An 18,241-nucleotide genomic window follows, 5' to 3' on the forward strand; every position below is an offset into this window, starting at 1 on the left:
CTGTTCCCTTTACCCCACTCCCCCCTCCCCCAAGGAAGAGGGGTGAAGTCACATGACTGAGTTACATTCCTGAACCTACACCCACCACTCCTTAAAATGTCACAGTACAAGGACATGCATGGGTAGGCTATGACCCGGGGCACGCAGTAGTCCTGCTGATGGTCTACCGCCCTTGGTGTTTACATTTCCCCATTATCATTTGGGCCACCTAACACCCCTCGGACTTTCAGCACCGCCGACAGCTGCCAAAGCAATGATTTGCTGCTCCTTGGGCAAATAAGAGCTGTCAGGCGCGTCCTGTGGATTCATGACATGCTTGGCGCAGACAGCAAGTGACTCATGGAAGAAAGCAGAAGAAAGACGTGAAGAAGCTTTTGTTGCAGGCGAGCACCATAGAGACTGGGAGAGTGTGTCTGCGCTGTACAGCGAGTGTGGCTGACGGTGAAGGAGAGCCACAGGCCGCCCTCATCTCTCTGTACAGCCGTATTTGTAGAAGGGAGGCCGACTCCTACATCCGTAATCATGCCAGAGGAACATGCCGGGAGCAATGAGAGTCGCTGCTGTGTGTAGCTGTCAGATGCAGAGTGAAACTATTACATTTCTGCTTGTTTTTATATGTATATCTGTGTGCATATGCATATTTTCCTTTTTTACTTAAAGAAATAAAGAAGGAAATGTCATGTAGAAAGTAGCTCCTTCTGAAACATATTCCCTGGGTACAGGGCTCGGGAACTCACTGTCCCCACTCACTGTTCAGCTTCTCACTGTCCCCACTCACTGTCCCCTCTCACTGCCCCCACTCACTGTCCCCACTCACTGTCCCCTCGCACTGTCCCCACTCACTGTCCCCTCTCACTGTCCCCACTTACTGTCCTCTCTCACTGTCCACCCTCTCACTGTCCCCACTCACAGTCCCCACTCACTGTCCCCTCTCACTGCCCCCACTCACTGTCCCCTCTCACTGCCCCCACTCACTGTCCCCACTCACTGTCCCCTCGCACTGTCCCCACTCACTGTCCCATCTCTCTGTCCCCACTTACTGTCCTATCTCACTGTCCACCCTCTCACTGTCCCCACTCACAGTCCCCACTCACTATCTCCTCTCACTGTCCCCACTCACAGTCCCCACTCACTATCTCCTCTCACTGTCCCCACTCACAGTCCCCACTCACTATCTCCTCTCACTGTCCCCACTCACAGTCCCCACTCACTATCTCCTCTCACTGTCCCCACTCACTGTCCCCTCGCACTGTCCCCACTCACTGTCCCCTCTCACTGTCCCCACTTACTGTCCTCTCTCACTGTCCACCCTCTCACTGTCCCCACTCACAGTCCCCACTCACTGTCCCCTCTCACTGCCCCCACTCACTGTCCCCACTCACTGTCCCCTCGCACTGTCCCCACTCACTGTCCCATCTCTCTGTCCCCACTTACTGTCCTATCTCACTGTCCACCCTCTCACTGTCCCCACTCACAGTCCCCACTCACTATCTCCTCTCACTGTCCCCACTCACAGTCCCCACTCACTATCTCCTCTCACTGTCCCCACTCACAGTCCCCACTCACTATCTCCTCTCACTGTCCCCACTCACTGTCCCCACTCACAGTCCCCACTCACTATCTCTTCTCACTGTCCCTACTCACTGTCCAGCCTCTCACTCAGCAGCAGATGATGGACGTTAATTGCATTTCAAAACAAAGATGCCTGCTGGGGGGAGCAGCCATCCAAGCATGTTAGTACTTGTCCAAGGCTGGAAGGCATTACGAGGTGTGCCTCTGTTACCTCGGTTCAGCTTCAGCTTAGTAGTCGTGCAGTACAGTGTTGTGTGATGCAAGATAGCATTGGTGTAGTACAGTGTTGTGTGTTACAGTTTGGCAGCAGTGCAGCACAGTGTTGTATGTTACAGTTTGGCAGCAGTGTAGAACAGTGTTGCGTCTTGCAGTTTAGAAGCAGAGTAGCACAGTGTTGTGTGTTACAGTTTAGCAGTGGTGTAGTACAGTGTTTTGTGCTGCTGGGAAGTTGAAAAAACATGCATTAGCAACAAAGAAAACATTCTGGCACTTTTACATTCTTAAAAAGACAAGCATAAATACTTGGTCTGTTTCAGGAGTCACTGTCTTTGTGGGGACATTTTCTGAACACAGACACGCACATCAGAGAGACTGTTACCATATGTGGCCTGTCAGAGCCATTGCAAACTGCCCCAGCAGAGTCAATGAAGACATGTGAAGTGTGTTCATTGTGGGCAGCTGTGAACTTTGATGTGTCACCACTCTGTCAGCATGAACACAAAGGTTCTGGCAAACGGCCATCATGATCAGCCTCGTCATGATTCTCAGAAAAAGTGGCCACGCGGGAGGCATCTGGCCGCGCGGGAGGCGTCTGGCCGCGCGGGAGGCGTCCGGCCGCGCGGGAGGCGTCCGGCCGCGCGGGAGGCGTCAGGCCGCGCGGGAGGCGTCAGGCCGCGCGGGAGGCGTCTGGCCGCGCGGGAGGCGTCTGGCCACGCTCTTGCTGGCATCCCTGCGGCACAGCCGTACAAACCCGCCTTTTCATGGGCAATTATGTCAGGTTCTCAGTGCATACCATACATATTGCTAGTTAAGTAACCTGCTCGATATCCTTCCAAGGTCCAACACAGAACAGAAGGGGTGGGGGACCTGATCCACAGAGGGCCGGTGTGGGGGTGGGTTTTTGAGATGACCTCTCAGTCAGCCGATAAAGCAGCGGGTTTCAGCTCCAGGCCTGGGGACCCACTTTTGATGGCTGATTGAGAGGTCATCCAGAAACCTGCACTGCCATGAATCAGGTTCCCCACCCTGCCCGGGGGTCATTAGCTCAGCATGTTTGCATTAGGGAGTGCCGGGGGAAACCTAGAGGACTTTCAAGGATATTCAGGCTGACATGGAAGACGTTGCAGATTCACATCATTGCAGTCTAATGAGGGAATTTACTGGCTGTGTTCAAATTCCCCATTTATAAAGAATTCATCACCATAATCCTGCATATCTACAGCTCTGGAATTTATCAACTGTCCCTTTACCCCAGTGTGTGAAGTTCTGCTGGGGAGAATTGAATTTTCTTCTCACTTAAGCAGGAAACGGGGAGAAAAAACTGTGTTTTGGAAACCCTTGTCCTTGTTTGTTAATGTGTTTACCGGCTCAATTTCCAGCTACCTGGTATTCCTGGTAGCCACTCGGGGGGGTGTTTCCGCATCATGATGTCTTGATCTTTGGAATATTGCTGAATTCTCTCTCATGCTGAACACATTGTGGCTTGCAGTCTCATGCTCCCTTACATGCCCTGCTCTCCCCTGCCTTCTGTTCTCCCTGCCCTCTCTTACTCTCTCCTTGCCCTCTTCTGTTCTCCCTGCTCTCCCTGCCCTCTCCTGTTCTCCTTGCTCTCCCTTGCCCTCTCCCTTGCCTTCTCCTGTTCTCCCTGCTCTCCCCTGCCCTCTCCTTCCCTCTCCTTCCCTCTCCTGCCCTCTCCTGTTCTCCCTGCTCTCCCCTGCCCTCTCCTTCCCTCTCCTGCCCTCTCCTGTTCTCCCTGCTCTCTCCTGCCCTCTCCTATTCTCCCTGCCATCTCCTGTTATTCCTGCACTCTCTTACTCTCTTCCTGCTCTCCCTGCCCTCCCCTGCTCTCTCCTGCACTCTCTTGCCTACAGTGTGTGGCTGTGACCTGGCCCGCTCCGGATTCTTCCAGAAGAATGGGGAGTACATCTGCACGGCTGACTATCAGCGCCTGTATGGTACCAGGTGTGACAGCTGTGAGGACTTCATCACGGGCGAGGTGGTGTCGGCCCTGGGGCGGACCTACCACCCACGGTGCTTCGTGTGCAGCGTGTGCAGGTGGGTGCCACCCGTCACATCGCCTGCTGCTGACCGGGAGGGCCGTGCATTACAACCTGGGCTCCACATCATTCATGGTTAGTCGCCAGCAGTATGAATTGTGGTCGTGGCTGGATGTCATGTGACCTTCTCGTTCAGTATGAGCCTGTGACCATGTGATCTGTCAGCTGGGGGGGTGCATATTCGATGTGAACCCGGTTAGGTGGGGGACGCGGAAAGTGGGACATGCGCACAGAGCCACAGTTCAGCAGCAGAGCAGACGGGATCGTTATGTTTCACGGTAGGAGAGAGCATGGCTCTGAAGCTTTTACTGGGATCTTTTTCTACTGAGCAAAGATAAACCCCCTTTTTTATTTATCTGTTTGTTTGTGTAGCCATATGGAACGTATGATATTTGCAATCCATTATAAAAAGACAGACTGTTGGCAAAAATCATTCAAGTCGCGGGTGTATTATTTTGATTAAGATGCTAGGGTGGAGAACCGTCAGCTTCAGCTGCGTGTGCCTCCGTCAGTCACCATTGTCGCATTAAACCTGCACATCGCATTGCACCGGGAATGTCGGAAGGCTTCCTGTTTCTGCTGGGCCGTCTTGTTTTCTCTCTCTTCTGTACCCTTTCTGCCCCACAAAGGTGAGTCTCCAATTTCAGGGTCCATGTTCTCCTGGAAAACTGGCTTAGGAAGGGAGGGGGCAGCGTGTGGCTCTGCAGGTTAGGGATGTGTGTCTGTAGGGTTCACATCCCATGTCTGGCAGAGCAGTCATATCACCATTGAGCCCTTAAGCCAAAAGGAGCCCCAGAGATGCGGGATTAATGGCTGCCCCTGCACGCTCTGCCCAGGCTTCTCTCTCGCCTGCACATGTGTGTCACAGAGAGCATGATGGGATATGCGGCGATCAAGACATATGTAACTGAAATTACACCAGTGATCGTAAACAATGTATCCTATTCCAGCTCATACCCAGAGCACCTGCTCCCGTTTTCTGACTCCACCCCCCACCCCCACATCCCCGGGAGGAAGGGAATGCCACGGAACTCCCAAAGGTGGAGTCACATGATTTCTTGCACAAGCAGGCACCAGCTGTGAGTCTATTCGAGGTGCAGTAGGGGGGCAGATATTCTATAGCTCTCGGCTTCCTGATGCGGTACAGGGCTGGGAGTAGGGGGGTCTCAGTAAAGGAGCAGCAGTATACAGGTGTGTACGTGTGCCAGAAGGATGGTGATTTTGGAGGGGTAGGGGGGAGAGATACCACAGAGTCTTGGAGGTCTGGGCTCACATTCACCAGCAGGCAGCAAGCAAGGATAGGAATCCTGCACAGCATACAGTCCCTCCCACGAAACACTGGTGGAATCCCAGTCTGATCCATCAGCCTCGTGAGATCCCCACAGACCAATGATGGGAGGTGCTGTGTTGGGGGTATGAGTAGGTGTGGAATTAGAGCAGGCTCCATGGCAGTGTTATGTGGGCTGCCCCCTTTTCTGTGCCTCCGGGTTGAGATGACGTCAGACTCAGGTGTGCCTCACCTCTGGCCATCGTCAGCCTTCCTCTATGCCTCAAAATAGTCTCAGTCTCTTCAAGTTAGTCTTTGTTTTCAGATCCTATACAATATTAGTTTGTCTAAGTGGCCAGTGCATGCAGAGCCTGTCTGCTATCAGTGTGTCCGAGGCAGTCAGGGCACCCAGACCCTGCCTGGTATCAGTCTACCTGGGAAATCATGGGACCCAGACCCTGCCTACTATCAGTCTGTCCAAGGCAGTCAGGGTACCCAGACCCTGTCTGCTATCATTCTGTTCGAGGCACTCAAGTTTGTCCAGGCCCTGTCTGCTATCAGTCTGACTGAGGCAGTCTGCATGGCCAGACCTTGCCTGCTATCAGTCTGTCCGAGGCAGTCAGTCTGTACAGACCCTACCTGCAATCAGTCTGTCCGAGGCAGTCTGGGTACGCAGACCCTGCATGCTATCAGTCTGTCCGAGGCAGTCAGGGTATCCAGACCCTGCCTGCTATCAGTCTGTCCGAGGCAGTCAGAGCACCCAGACCCTGCCTGTTATCAGTCTGTTCGAGGCAGTCAGTCTGTACAGACCCTACCTGCTATCAGTCTGTCTGAGGCAGTGAGCGTGCCCAGACCCTGCCTGGTATCAGTGTGTCCGAGGCAGTAAGGGCACCCAGACCCTGCCTGGTATCAGTCTGCCTGGGAAATCAGGGGACCCAGACCCTGTCTGCTATCATTCTGTTCGAGGCACTCAGTGTGTCCTGGCCCTGTCTGCTATCAGTCTGTCTGAGGCAGTCAGTCTGTACAGACCCTACCTGCTATCAGTCTGTCCGAGGCAGTCAGGGTACGCAGACCCTGCATGCTATCAGTCTGTCCGAGGCAGTCAGGGTATCCAGACCCTGCCTGGTATTAGTGTGTCCGAGGCAGTCAGAGCACCCAGACCCTGCCTGTTATCAGTCTGTCTGAGGCAGTGAGCGTGCCCAGACCCTGCCTGGTATCAGTCTGTCTGAGGCAGTCAGGGCACCCAGACCCTGCCTGGTATCAGTCTGTCTGAGGCAGTCAGGGCACCCAGACCCGGCCTGGTATCAGTCTGTCTGAGGCAGTCAGGGCACCCAGACCCTGCCTGGTATCAGTCTGTCTGAGGCAGTCAGGGCACCCAGACCCGGCCTGGTATCAGTCTGACTGAGGCAGTCAGGGCACCCAGACCCTGCCTGGTATCAGTCTGTCTGAGGCAGTCAGGGCACCCAGACCCGGCCTGGTATCAGTCTGTCTGAGGCAGTCAGGGCACCCAGACCCTGCCTGGTATCAGTGTGTCCGAGGCAGTCAGGGCACCCAGACCCTGCCTGGTATCAGTCTGTCTGAGGCAGTCAGGGCACCCAGACCCGGCCTGGTATCAGTCTGTCTGAGGCATTCAGGGCACCCAGACCCTGCCTGGTATCAGTCTGTCTGAGGCATTCAGGGCACCCAGACCCGGCCTGGTATCAGTCTGTCTGATACCAGACCCGGCCTGGTATCAGTCTGACTGAGGCAGTCAGCATGCCCGGGCTCTTCCCAGACGTGCTACCAGCTTGTGAGTCAGCACCAATGAATCCCTTCTTTTTTTTTGCTCCTCCTGCTAGTAAGCAGAAAGAAATTTGATGAATTTCCAGTCCTTGACTGAGTGGCAGATCCATTTGTGAAGAGCTCCCAGAAGGCTGTGGCCAGCTCTGTTGCCAGTCACGTTAATTAATTGCACAGTGGGCAGCCATATTGTATCAGCAGAGCCTGACAGGAGACAGATTCAGTGAGAGGAAGGCAGGCCGCTGTGCCTGAGGTCTGCTTTACCTGTACAACATCCCCATTGCCTCTGTTATCCTCCCTTCTCTGTAATTCTGCAGTCACTCTTTGTTTTTGAAGCTCAGAATCGGGAGAAAGCTCTAAGGAAACCAGGAGGATTGTCCCCAGAATGTGTCTTAAATTGGGCTCTGAGAGGAGAGGCTCACAGAGATATTGATGTTTATTCTCCGAGCAGCATGCCTGACAGCCTCCATGCCTGCAGAGCTGATATCGGTCTCACAGTGTCGAAGGCATCACCTGCCCCTGTGTTTTCTCCATAGGAAAACCATGCCGGAAAGCAGAAAATCGAATCTCATTGAAATAAGGCTCCGTTGCCCCCTGACAGTGTGGATAATACCGGTATTGTGAGAATACCACCTCAAATGGGGTCGCTCCCTCTGCCCTGGTGCTGTATTCCAGGCCATTACTGTGGAATACGGGTGTGTAGGGCACCCCGCTTGATCGCCCCCTGCTGGGAGGCGGGAATATGGACACGCCTGCCTCCAGTGGCGTCTGAGTCAGAAAAGCTGAGTCTCTATCCCTGAGCCTCTGTTTGTCATAAGAAGCTTGGTTGTCACACCTATCTATACACACACTTTACAGTTTGCCATAAGCTGCTATAAGCTGATACTATTTTTGTGGGTAGGTTGCTATACTTCCACATGGCACATGCAAAGACATTATGTATTAAAGAACTTTTGTTACCTGTTGACTCGGATTTATGCAAGGCGTTGGCCTCTGTTCTCTTCGAATTAATTAACCCAGCCGTCTTTTTTTGAGAAACTGCATCCTGGATGAATTTGATGGCAATGGAAACAGTGTATTAGCGGACTCCTATCTGCAGGCAGCCTGAGAGGCTTTCGGCTGGAATATCACATGGCGTGAATGTGCAGCATGCACTCAGGTGATTTCTGGTCTTCATAATAGCAAACCTGACCCCCCCCCCGAAATCCAGACAGCCGCTGCCTGGTCCGCATGCATGCCCCCATCTTGGCAGCTGTGATCATGAGGCTCCTGACACTCAGAGCCAGCCTGAAAAACGCATGTTATCTCCCCGTCTTACGGGATGAGAGCAGAGATATGGCACCTGAAGCCAGTAAATAACGCAGAGGCTGAGCACTGGTGCTAGAGTGGCAGGGTTTCCAACTTCGGTCAGCGTGAGATTTTCAAATTGAGACGAGTCTGCACACACAGTCACACGCATCTATATGTACGTAACAGTTTTATTACCTTTAAATAGTCCATAGGGTTTGCAAACTACCCCAGCACTTTTGATTAATCTAATTTTAGGTTTATCATGGAATAACATCCATCAATTCAGACACAAGGGCACCAAATACGGACCGGAGGCAGATCCAGCACAGCCTGGCCTGCCAACAAGGTCCCAGCTGCTCCTGGGGCACATCCAGGCGTTTTTCCGCGTTGAATGCCCTCAGAGAGGTGGCTTAAAGCTCTCGGGAGTTGCGACTGTCTGCGTAATCATGTGTGTGTGTACATGTACAGTATGTAGGTGCAGGGTTTTGCTTTTCCAAAAGCAGACCAATTATCTTTGTTGGGAATAATTTTAAATATGGTAATTTATTTTTGCATGGAGCATGGCTCCCTGAATCTTGCACCCTAATCCACAAATCTCCAGGCCTAAGGGTCCAGGATCCTTCTTTAACAGAGTTCAGGAGACCCGGTGTCTCTACATCGCCCCTAGTGGATATGAAATCTCCCCGGTGGACACACTCCCTGCCTTAGCTGTCCCCTCCCCTATTCACTGTATGTTTTCACATGAACGTAGCTCAGTTTATGAAGGTGAATGGAGGGGCGTTGTCTACTTTCTCCACCAAGTAGGCAGGCGAACCACATCTGCCCCAGATGATGTTATTGTTGCCACCGATGGCCCTGGAAGCTTCTGCGGGGCCCGACTTTCTTCATGCATGGGGTCGGCCTTGGCCTCGGCCGGCTGAATTATTTAGGGCCTCGTTCAGATCCCACTCCACTGCCTCTCCACCTTTCTGTGCCATGCATGCCATGCACCGTCACGTAGACACTTACACAAATGATAATGTAGTCACCATGAGGCTAACTGTTAACACAATTTTGGGATCCTTCCCTCGGTAAGTAGGCCCTTACCATTCTCTTGCCTTCTGCACACAAATAGAGAGGCCATTTTACGTTGAAGCAACACCTCTTAAGATTATAATTTTAGTCATTAACAAAATAAAAATTATTTTCCAAAGAATCCTGTTTCTTTTATTATTATTGCCCATGATGTTAGAAGACGAATTTTGATAAATTTACCGTAGACATAATCATGTGAAGGTTAATTCACTGTAGTCAATGACTCATAAAATTTTGTTTGCAAAGTGTTGGATGATGCCGACACTGGGAGACCTTGGGCAGACATGGGCAAACATGTGCAGATTTCGAGCAGACCCTGGGCAGACCTTGGGCAGACACCAGGCAGACCCTGGACAGACATGGGCAGACCTTGGGTGGACATGGGCAGACCTTGGGGAGACCCTGGCTCGAAATTGCCTTGCTGTAGGTTGTTTCTTCATTAGTGTTCATGCCTCGGTGCTCTGCAACCCCATGAGAAACAAACAGAGTTTTGTCATTTTTCACCAGACGTTGGAAATCTGAGCCTTTGTGTTGTTGTGGGTCACTAGAGGTCAGGCTGCTTCTCAAATCAATGACAGCATTGACCTGGGGCTGACGTGACAAACATGTCTAAGGGTATGTGTTTTTCTGTCATTTTGAGCTCAGTCCAATTCATTAGTATGACTGAAAACCTTCCATTGTTCAGAGTTTGAAAGACCTGCAGAATTATGCTCCTAAACCTGTTATACCTACACGGGCTTGTATATACTTGTATATTGCCTATATGTACTTACATGTTGCCTTTATAATGTACTCCCCTGGTAGCATTTTTGGAATGTTTTTGAATATACATGCCACCGTTAATGAACTCATAAATGAGAGAAGTGTTGAGTTTCCATTGGAAATCTGTGCTTTGTGCAGGAAACCCTTCCCAATCGGAGACAGGGTGACGTTCAGCGGGAAGGAGTGTGTCTGCCAGCAGTGCTCCCACACGCTCGCTGGCGCTAACGAGCCAATCAAGATCCACGGGCCCAGCCGTAAGTCCACGCCCCCCACATCACTCCCCAGCTCCAAGGTGGGGACTTTTACCCCATGTGCCGCCTTCGCCTTACTCCACAGCGGAGGCACCTGTGGTGATGAGTCTGCATTAGTCTTTTTTCACATGAGCAGCTGCCTTAGATCTTGACAAGGGAGGCAGGGAGTCCTGTAAGTGCTACCATAACATAACGAAAGCTAAGAAGAAGGCTCCTGACTCCAGAAACAAGTGGCCCAACATGGCGCTGTCACTCAAAATTGATGGATCTCCATTTTATCCCATCCAGATGTTCTTTGCCTTCTCATTGCCTTCCTTCGCTTTCTCCGTGGCCGTCATAGAGAGGCCCATGGTGTCCGTCCTGACCAGACAGTGATGACAGGGGGTTCATCACCTCTATAGGGTTCAGGGAGGCATGTGACTCACTGTCATCCCATAATTGGTGTGTGCATTTGATGAGGATCATATTAATGAATTCAATTTTCAGCAGTTCCCCCACTCATTTTGTGTGACTCGTCAATCAGGGCAATAAATTTGGAGATCATTGAGTACGGAGGCCTACTTAACCCCCACTAGATGAAGTGATACGGAGTGGGGGAGGCTGGCAGTAAAAGCTTATGGCTTAGCTAGCTGGATGTTCCAAACACACCTGACATCACATCAGTCGCTCTTATCACTTAATGCATCTCATAAATCTCCCTGACAACACAGTCCCCCCTCCCTGTGCTCTAGGGCACAATTGCTTGCACCATTCATATTGATATTTGCTTGTCAAGATGTAATTGGAAACATTGATCACTGGAGGACAGCCTCCTGGTCTCTACTAGATCCTCCACACACATTAGAGCAGAAGTAGGTAGCAGTTTCACCAGCTAAAAGATGGACCCTTGGGATAGGCTCCAGGTTCACCACAGTCCCAGATAAGTATGGATGGATGGAGGGATGGATGGAATGATTGGTGAGAACTGGCACCAGAACAGAAAGGAATCTTGTACTGATAACAGGAGAGGAAGTAATCTGGCACTGATATCTGGAAAAGAAGGAATGTGGCATTGACACTGGAATAGAAAGGAATCTGGCACTGATACTGAGAGAGAAAGGAATCTGGCACTGATATCTGGAAAGGAAGGAATGTGGCACTGATATCTGGAAAAGAAGGAATCTGGCATTCACACTGGAATAGAAAGGAATCTGGCACTGATATCAGGAGAGAATGGAATCTGGCACTGATATCTGGAAAAGAAGGAATCTGGCATTGACACTGGAATAGAAAGGAATCTGGCACTGATATCAGGAGAGAATGTAATCTGGCACTGATATCAGGAAAGGAAGGAATGTGGCACTGATATCAGGAGAGAATGGAATCTGGCACTGATATCTGGAGAGAATGGAATCTGGCACTGATATCAGGAGAGAATGGAATCTGGCTGACTGAATCTCACTGACTCTGGGAGAGCGAGACATGCCAACTATATTTAATTGTTTTGCAAACCACCTTCTGTGTAACTGTTCTATTCCACAATCCAGCTCTGTCTCAAATATTAATGAAGCAGAAGGTGCAACAGCTATATTAATAGATCGACAGTGGATGTTATAAAATGTTCAGAAAATAAATCAGTATCACGGCTGCTTCCATCAGCGTGTGCCTGTGGTATGAAAACCTGAAGTTCACCCATTACAGGTGCCCTATTAGTGGAATTTGTTCTCAGTTTTGGGAGCCAGTTTGGAAGATGCTGCTGGTCGCCAGTATGTGGTTCCTATCGGCAGCTTGGAAGTTCCCTAGAGGGTTCTGGATAATGGACACCTCGGTTCCAGCGTGCTCACTGGCCCAGCGCTGTATCGACAGAGTTATAATTACAAAGCTCACAGGAAGCTCTGTCTTGCCAGCAGAGTGGCGTCAGAGTCTGTTTAAGCTTTGTAAGTCATTTTTTTCCCTGTATAAAATATCCAGTCTAATATGAAATATTTCAGATAGTTTTTCGTGCTGTATCTCCACTCAGCACTTGGAACACAGACTTGGATCATCACCAGCTTGCTCTACGGCTTGATGAACGTGTTGGATGACCAGTCCAGTGTGTATCCAGAACTGTCTAAACATAAAATCCTCAGTTTCTTCTGCTTCAGGGGAAGCTTGAGGTCTCATCTTCCATTGGCCTGTGGGGCTAGATTTGCACTATAAGTGGGGATTGTGAAATCCTACTACAGGATGTGTGGTCGTCTCCAAGTTCAAATCAGAAATGGACTCTTTGGTTACTTCATGGTTGCCCTGGTGCCTCACACCCCTATGACCAGGGTTAAAGTCTCCCCCATGGCTCCATGTGCGTGGAATTTGCATGTTCTCCCCGTGTCATTGTGGGGTTTTCTCTGGGTACTCTGGTTACCCCCCACCCCACTGTCCAAAATGAGATTAATTGGAGTTACCAAATTGCCCGTAGGTGTGAATGGTGTGTGAGTGTACCCTGAGATGGGTTGGCGCCCCATCCTGGGTTGTTCCCTGCCTCTGGGATAGGCTCTGAACCCACCATGACCCCGAAAAGGATAAGAAGTTACAGAAAATGGATAGATGAAAACTTTATGACACTTGGGGTGGGGCGTGTTAACATAAAGTGAGTGCGTGAGGAAACGATGGCGGAGATGGCAGCGTGACTGACAGCGGAGATGACTATAGGTTCGGGATTTAGAGTCGACCTCTACAGGTTGCGAACAAGAGGGACAAAGGAACAGGACGCGGTTCTCCAAACTGTAGCAAATGGGAACTAAGGCTTCCATGCGCTGGAGTGCTGAAGTCCTGCTGCACACTGTTCCCAGTTCAGCATGGGGCTTGTGATACCGCATGTCACACAAGGCCCTGTGAATAATCCCCATTTAATGCTCTCTTTCGCATTACAGCTTCTAACAGGGCCTCATTAACTCCATCAGCTCCCCACCGCACTCAGTTTAGTAATTTATTTACCTGATCACATGGTTGTGCCAGATTGTGTGGGTAGCTCTTAGTACAATTAAAAATATTAGAATTACGTGCTTTCTAAGCATTACAAGGATCTTATGATGGTACAGTAATCAATGTACTGAACGTCTCTCTCTCTCGCATTATTTCTCCCTATCACATTCTGTCTCTATTTCTCTCTTCCTCTCTCGCATTCTCTCTCTCTCTCTCTCTCAGATTGTGCCGGGTGCAAGGAGGAGATTAAGCAAGGGCAGTCCCTCCTGGCCCTGGAGAAGCAGTGGCACGTCAGCTGTTTCAAGTGTCACACGTGTGGCATCGTCCTCACTGGGGAGTACATCAGCAAGTATGTCGCCAACGGCAACCCACGCAGCATCACTGGCCTTACGTCCACACCCACGTCACATGCTTGTCTGCCTCCTACACAGAGAGATGAAGGCCCTGAACCCACCGGCAAGATAAGATGATCTCATCTGAGCCTAGTGTGTGCTCTTAACTCTTCTGTAAATACTAAAAAGTGCTCTTAAAATTGGGCCAACACTTTCGAAGGGCTTTCCCACAATCCACTGCAGGGAAACATCAAGTACAGGCATTATAATATGCCACTTTACAGTGGCAGAGCTGCAGAAACGCCTTTCCTGCCCTTAGTGTTTTGGAGCCGGGCTTGCACAGGGGTCACCAAAGCATTACCCGACGGTGCTTTGGGGGGAAATGAAGAGCCCCCCAGGTTTCCGCCCTCGCTAAACGAATCTGATGGTATCTGACACCCTGCATTCGGATGCTCATCTCCACAGTGGCACCCATGTGTGTTTCTGTCCTCCCAGAGACGGCGTTCCGTACTGCGAGTCAGATTACCATGCTCAGTTCGGGATCAAGTGTGAGACGTGTAACCGATACATCAGCGGGAGAGTGCTGGAGGTGAGCCTCACGTACCTCTAGGTCCACCGCACCCTGCCCTCACCTTACGCACCTTTTTGGTTTCGTTTGTGCTCCTGCCAGGAAGCTCACCTACCCAAGGTAGCGTGCCTCTGTCTGTTCTGTCATCCCGGACTCATTAGCGGTTTTCCTCTCCACCCTAACCTCCACACTCCCTCTCTTTCTGCCTCATGTCCCAGTAACTTTGCACCTCCCTCTCCCAGCTCATCCTGCAGACTAGTGTTGCCGGCCAGATTGAAAGTGTGGCGGTCACCTTAACCATGGGCTGCTGCTGTCTAGTCCGTTCTGATCCAAGGCCCTTTTGGTTTGGAGGTCATTGTAGCCCGTTAGCCTTTGGTTGACATTTATTGCCAGCCAATTATAGAGCTTCTCACAGGATACCCTCAGTATGATTGGGTGAGCAATATTATGTGGCGAAGACACATGAACTCCTACTGGATGATTGAAAGGGAGCTTGACAGGAGCATGAAAGTACAGGGCATCTGCATCCACCTTCCTGTAAGCAGAGAGAGAGTAAGGGAGACAGAGATGAGAGAATGGGTGAAATACAGAGAGAGAGTGAGGGAGAGAGAGAGATGAGAGAATGAGTGAAAGAGAGAGAGAGAGAGAGAGAAAGACAGTGAGTGAGGGAGAGAGAGAATGAGTGAAATAGAGAGAGAGAAAGAAAGCAGGAGCGGCAGAAGTACAGTGTGTCTTTGTCAGGTAGCACCCAGAACTGAACTGCAGCGCTGGGCTTCCTGCATGAGGGGGCACCATCATGCCCTGCAGGTGCCCTAGCTTTACTGAATACAGAGGATCACTGAGCTTTTATCCATGTGTTTGATTGGCTGAGGCCCCAAACCTCCTTCTGCTCAACTCTGATTGGCTAAGCCTCCTCTCCCCAGCCTTTCCCTTCCCAACTAGGTGAGCCAGCCCATGTTCTGACAGCGTGTAAGGTGTAATGGGCAGGCTGCTCTGTCATATATCTGGTAGCATCACCGGAACTGACATGGGCCTGCTGGGGAGGGACAGCACAGTGCAGTAAAGGAGGAGAAGAAAAAGAGTGGGTTTCAGAGAGCGCATGATGAAAGAGAGAGCGAGAGAGTGGTGAATGAAAAATTGGAAATGATAAAATGGGATGTACACAGGAATGTCTGGAATGAAGAGACATAGATAGACCTGGGCATGGAAAGAGGGTCCTGGAGCCTTGGGGGTCCTTGCTGGCCGGGGACCATCTGGTTGGCGCTTCAGGGCTCCTCAGCTACTGTGCCTCACCACGAGGCTGCTGGAGCGAGGGGCTCCTCAGTTACTGTGCCTCACCACGAGGCTGCAGAAGTGAGGGGCTCCTCAGCTACTGTGCCTCACCACGAGGCTGCTGGAGCGAGGGGCTCCTCCTCCTTGTTCCTCCCGTCTCCCGCACCCAGGCAGTATGCCTCCGCAGATCCCCAGCCACAAGGCTGTGCCTGGTTCTGCCTCCATGAAACACTTCCTATCATCTTTCCAGCCGCACGTGTTAACAAGCACGGAGACCATGGGGTGGGGGCCGGGGGTGGTGTGGAGCACCAGCCTCGGTCGTCTGCCATGCAGAAATCTGTTTGTTGCTCAACATTACCCATTAACCAAGACCTCTGGCCGACCTGTGGAGGAAATCCAGCTGGAAGGGAAGCAGAGAGAGTAACCAGAGCGCCAGACCTGCAGGAGTGTTTGCTGTACCAGCCCAGCGCCTGCGTCTGATTATAGTAATTAGCCTAGATTTTGGACGCCCACTATGTGTGACTGTCTGCACTAAGCTAATAATAGCAGCTAAACCAAAACATGTGCCTAGACATTCAACCTGAAAACAGTGCTTGCCAACCTTGCCAGCCCTTTAAATGGCTGTTTACTGCTATGATGTGATGCGTAATTCCTTTAAATGGAGGCTAGTGTGCAGTGTTTGGCTGGGAAGGATGAAGATGGTTTTTTAATTTGGTCATGTGGAGCTGCAAGCGTTCACTACAATTTTATTTATTTCAGCTCTATGTCATTAAAATAAGCAGGGTCTGACTTGCCCGTAGGTGTGTGTTTTCACTTACTGAATGCCTTGACTCGGTCACAAAAGTTTATTTTGGCTGTTATATAGGTTCCTTCCTGCACCAAACAGCACAGTAGAAAGTTTCTCAGATGTGTTTAGAGGATCGCAGCGCTGGAGAATGATTCATGTCCTATAGCAGTGTGACCCTGATGGACTTGTGAGACCATCAGCACTGAGGGAGATGTTCTTTGCGAAGCCCCTTTCCTGGCTTCAGGAAGGACGCCTAGAATGCAGAGAGCATAAACTGCCACATGAACACCTCAGAAGGTTACAATTACAATTAGTGCTGCCGTAGGTGGATGGGCTGAACAAGCCCTCATAAACCTGGAACCGTTGGCACACTGTCCCCGGACGGCGGGCTGTGGAGTGCCGCCACTCGCAGAGTCTATGAATCTGATTAGCAGCGCTACCTTAAAATTCCTGCTGAAAAAACACGCTGAGCTCAGACTAATGCTCCCCAGCACCAGCTGCTCTAAAAATAGGGCCCCCTTAATGTGCTGTCACCACGGTGATGGCCTGTGTGTCTGACAGCCCTGTACCGGAGAGCTGTGTCTGACTGCAGTTGAGAGACCTCGCTTTTGCCTGGGAGCTAAAAAAGCTGGTAGGACACATAGCAGAGTATGGGCTGACGGTGCCAAGACCGTGGGCAATGCCAGCTGTAGCAGAGTATGGGCTGACGGTGCCGAGACCGTGGGCGATGCCAGCCGTAGCAGAGTATGGGCTGACGGTGCCAAGAGACCGTGGGCGATGCCAGCCGTAGTAGAGTATGGGCTGACGGTGCCAAGAGACCGTGGGCGATGCCAGCCGTAGCAGAGTATGGGCTGACGGTGCCAAGAGACCGTGGGCGATGCCAGCCGTAGCAGAGTATGGGCTGACGGTGCCAAGAGACCGTGGGCGATGCCAGCCGTAGCAGAGTATGGGCTGACGGTGCCGAGACCGTGGGCAATGCCAGCCGTAGCAGAGTATGGGCTGACGGTGCCGAGACCGTGGGCGATGCCAACCGTAGTAGAGTATGGGCTGACGGTGCCAAGAGACCGTGGGCAATGCCAGCCGTAGCAGAGTATGGACTGACGGTGCCGAGACCGTGGGCAATGCCAGCCGTAGCAGAGTATGGACTGACGGTGCCAAGAGACCGTGGGCAATGCCAGCCGTAGCAGAGTATGGACTGACGGTGCCAAGAGACCGTGGGCAATGCCAGCCGTAGCAGAGTATGGGCTGACGGTGCCAAGAGACCGTGGGCAATGCCAGCCGTAGCAGAGTATGGGCTGACGGTGCCGAGACCGTGGGCGATGCCAGCCGTAGTAGAGTATGGGCTGACGGTGCCGAGACCGTGGGCGATGCCAGCCGTAGCAGAGTATGGACTGACGGTGCCGAGACCGTGGGCGATGCCAGCCGTAGTAGAGTATGGGCTGACGGTGCCAAGAGACCGTGGGCGATGCCAGCCGTAGCAGAGTATGGACTGACGGTGCCAAGAGACCGTGGGCAAATCCAGCTGTAGCAGAGTATGGCCTGACGGTGCCGAGACCGTGGGCGATGCCAGCCGTAGCAGAGTATGGGCTGACGGTGCCGAGACCGTGGGCAATGCCAGCCGTAGCAGAGTATGGGCTGACGGTGCCAAGAGACCGTGGGCGATGCCAGCCGTAGCAGAGTATGGGCTGACGGTGCCGAGACCGTGGGCGATGCCAGCCGTAGTAGAGTATGGGCTGACGGTGCCAAGAGACCGTGGGCAATGCCAGCCGTAGCAGAGTATGGACTGACGGTGCCGAGACCGTGGGCAATGCCAGCCGTAGCAGAGTATGGACTGACGGTGCCAAGAGACCGTGGGCAATGCCAGCCGTAGCAGAGTATGGACTGACGGTGCCGAGACCGTGGGCGATGCCAGCCGTAGCAGAGTATGGGCTGACGGTGCCGAGACCGTGGGCGATGCCAGCCGTAGTAGAGTATGGGCTGACGGTGCCAAGAGGCCGTGGGCGATGCCAGCCGTAGCAGAGTATGGGCTGACGGTGCCGAGACCGTGGGCGATGCCAGCCGTAGCAGAGTA

General features: G+C 51.9%; 1 protein-coding gene across 7 annotated transcripts in view; it reads left to right on the forward strand.

Moving 5' to 3' along the window:
* Positions 1-18,241, forward strand: part of ablim3 (actin binding LIM protein family, member 3) — a 73,137-nt gene that overhangs the window by 31,803 nt on the left and 23,093 nt on the right. For all 7 annotated transcript variants that reach the window (XR_007400400.1, XR_007400398.1, XR_007400399.1 and 4 more), the window contains exons 3-6: positions 3,663-3,846; positions 10,159-10,274; positions 13,434-13,560; positions 14,039-14,132. Coding sequence is in view for 1 of the 7 variants with exons in the window: in XM_049028895.1 (XP_048884852.1) it covers positions 3,663-3,846; positions 10,159-10,274; positions 13,434-13,560; positions 14,039-14,132 (521 nt within the window). In the remaining 6 variants the exon portion in view is untranslated. The remainder of the gene's footprint in view (positions 1-3,662; positions 3,847-10,158; positions 10,275-13,433; positions 13,561-14,038; positions 14,133-18,241) is intronic.

The sequence above is a fragment of the Brienomyrus brachyistius genome, chromosome 10, assembly GCF_023856365.1.
Source record: "Brienomyrus brachyistius isolate T26 chromosome 10, BBRACH_0.4, whole genome shotgun sequence".
NCBI lineage: Eukaryota > Metazoa > Chordata > Actinopteri > Osteoglossiformes > Mormyridae > Brienomyrus > Brienomyrus brachyistius.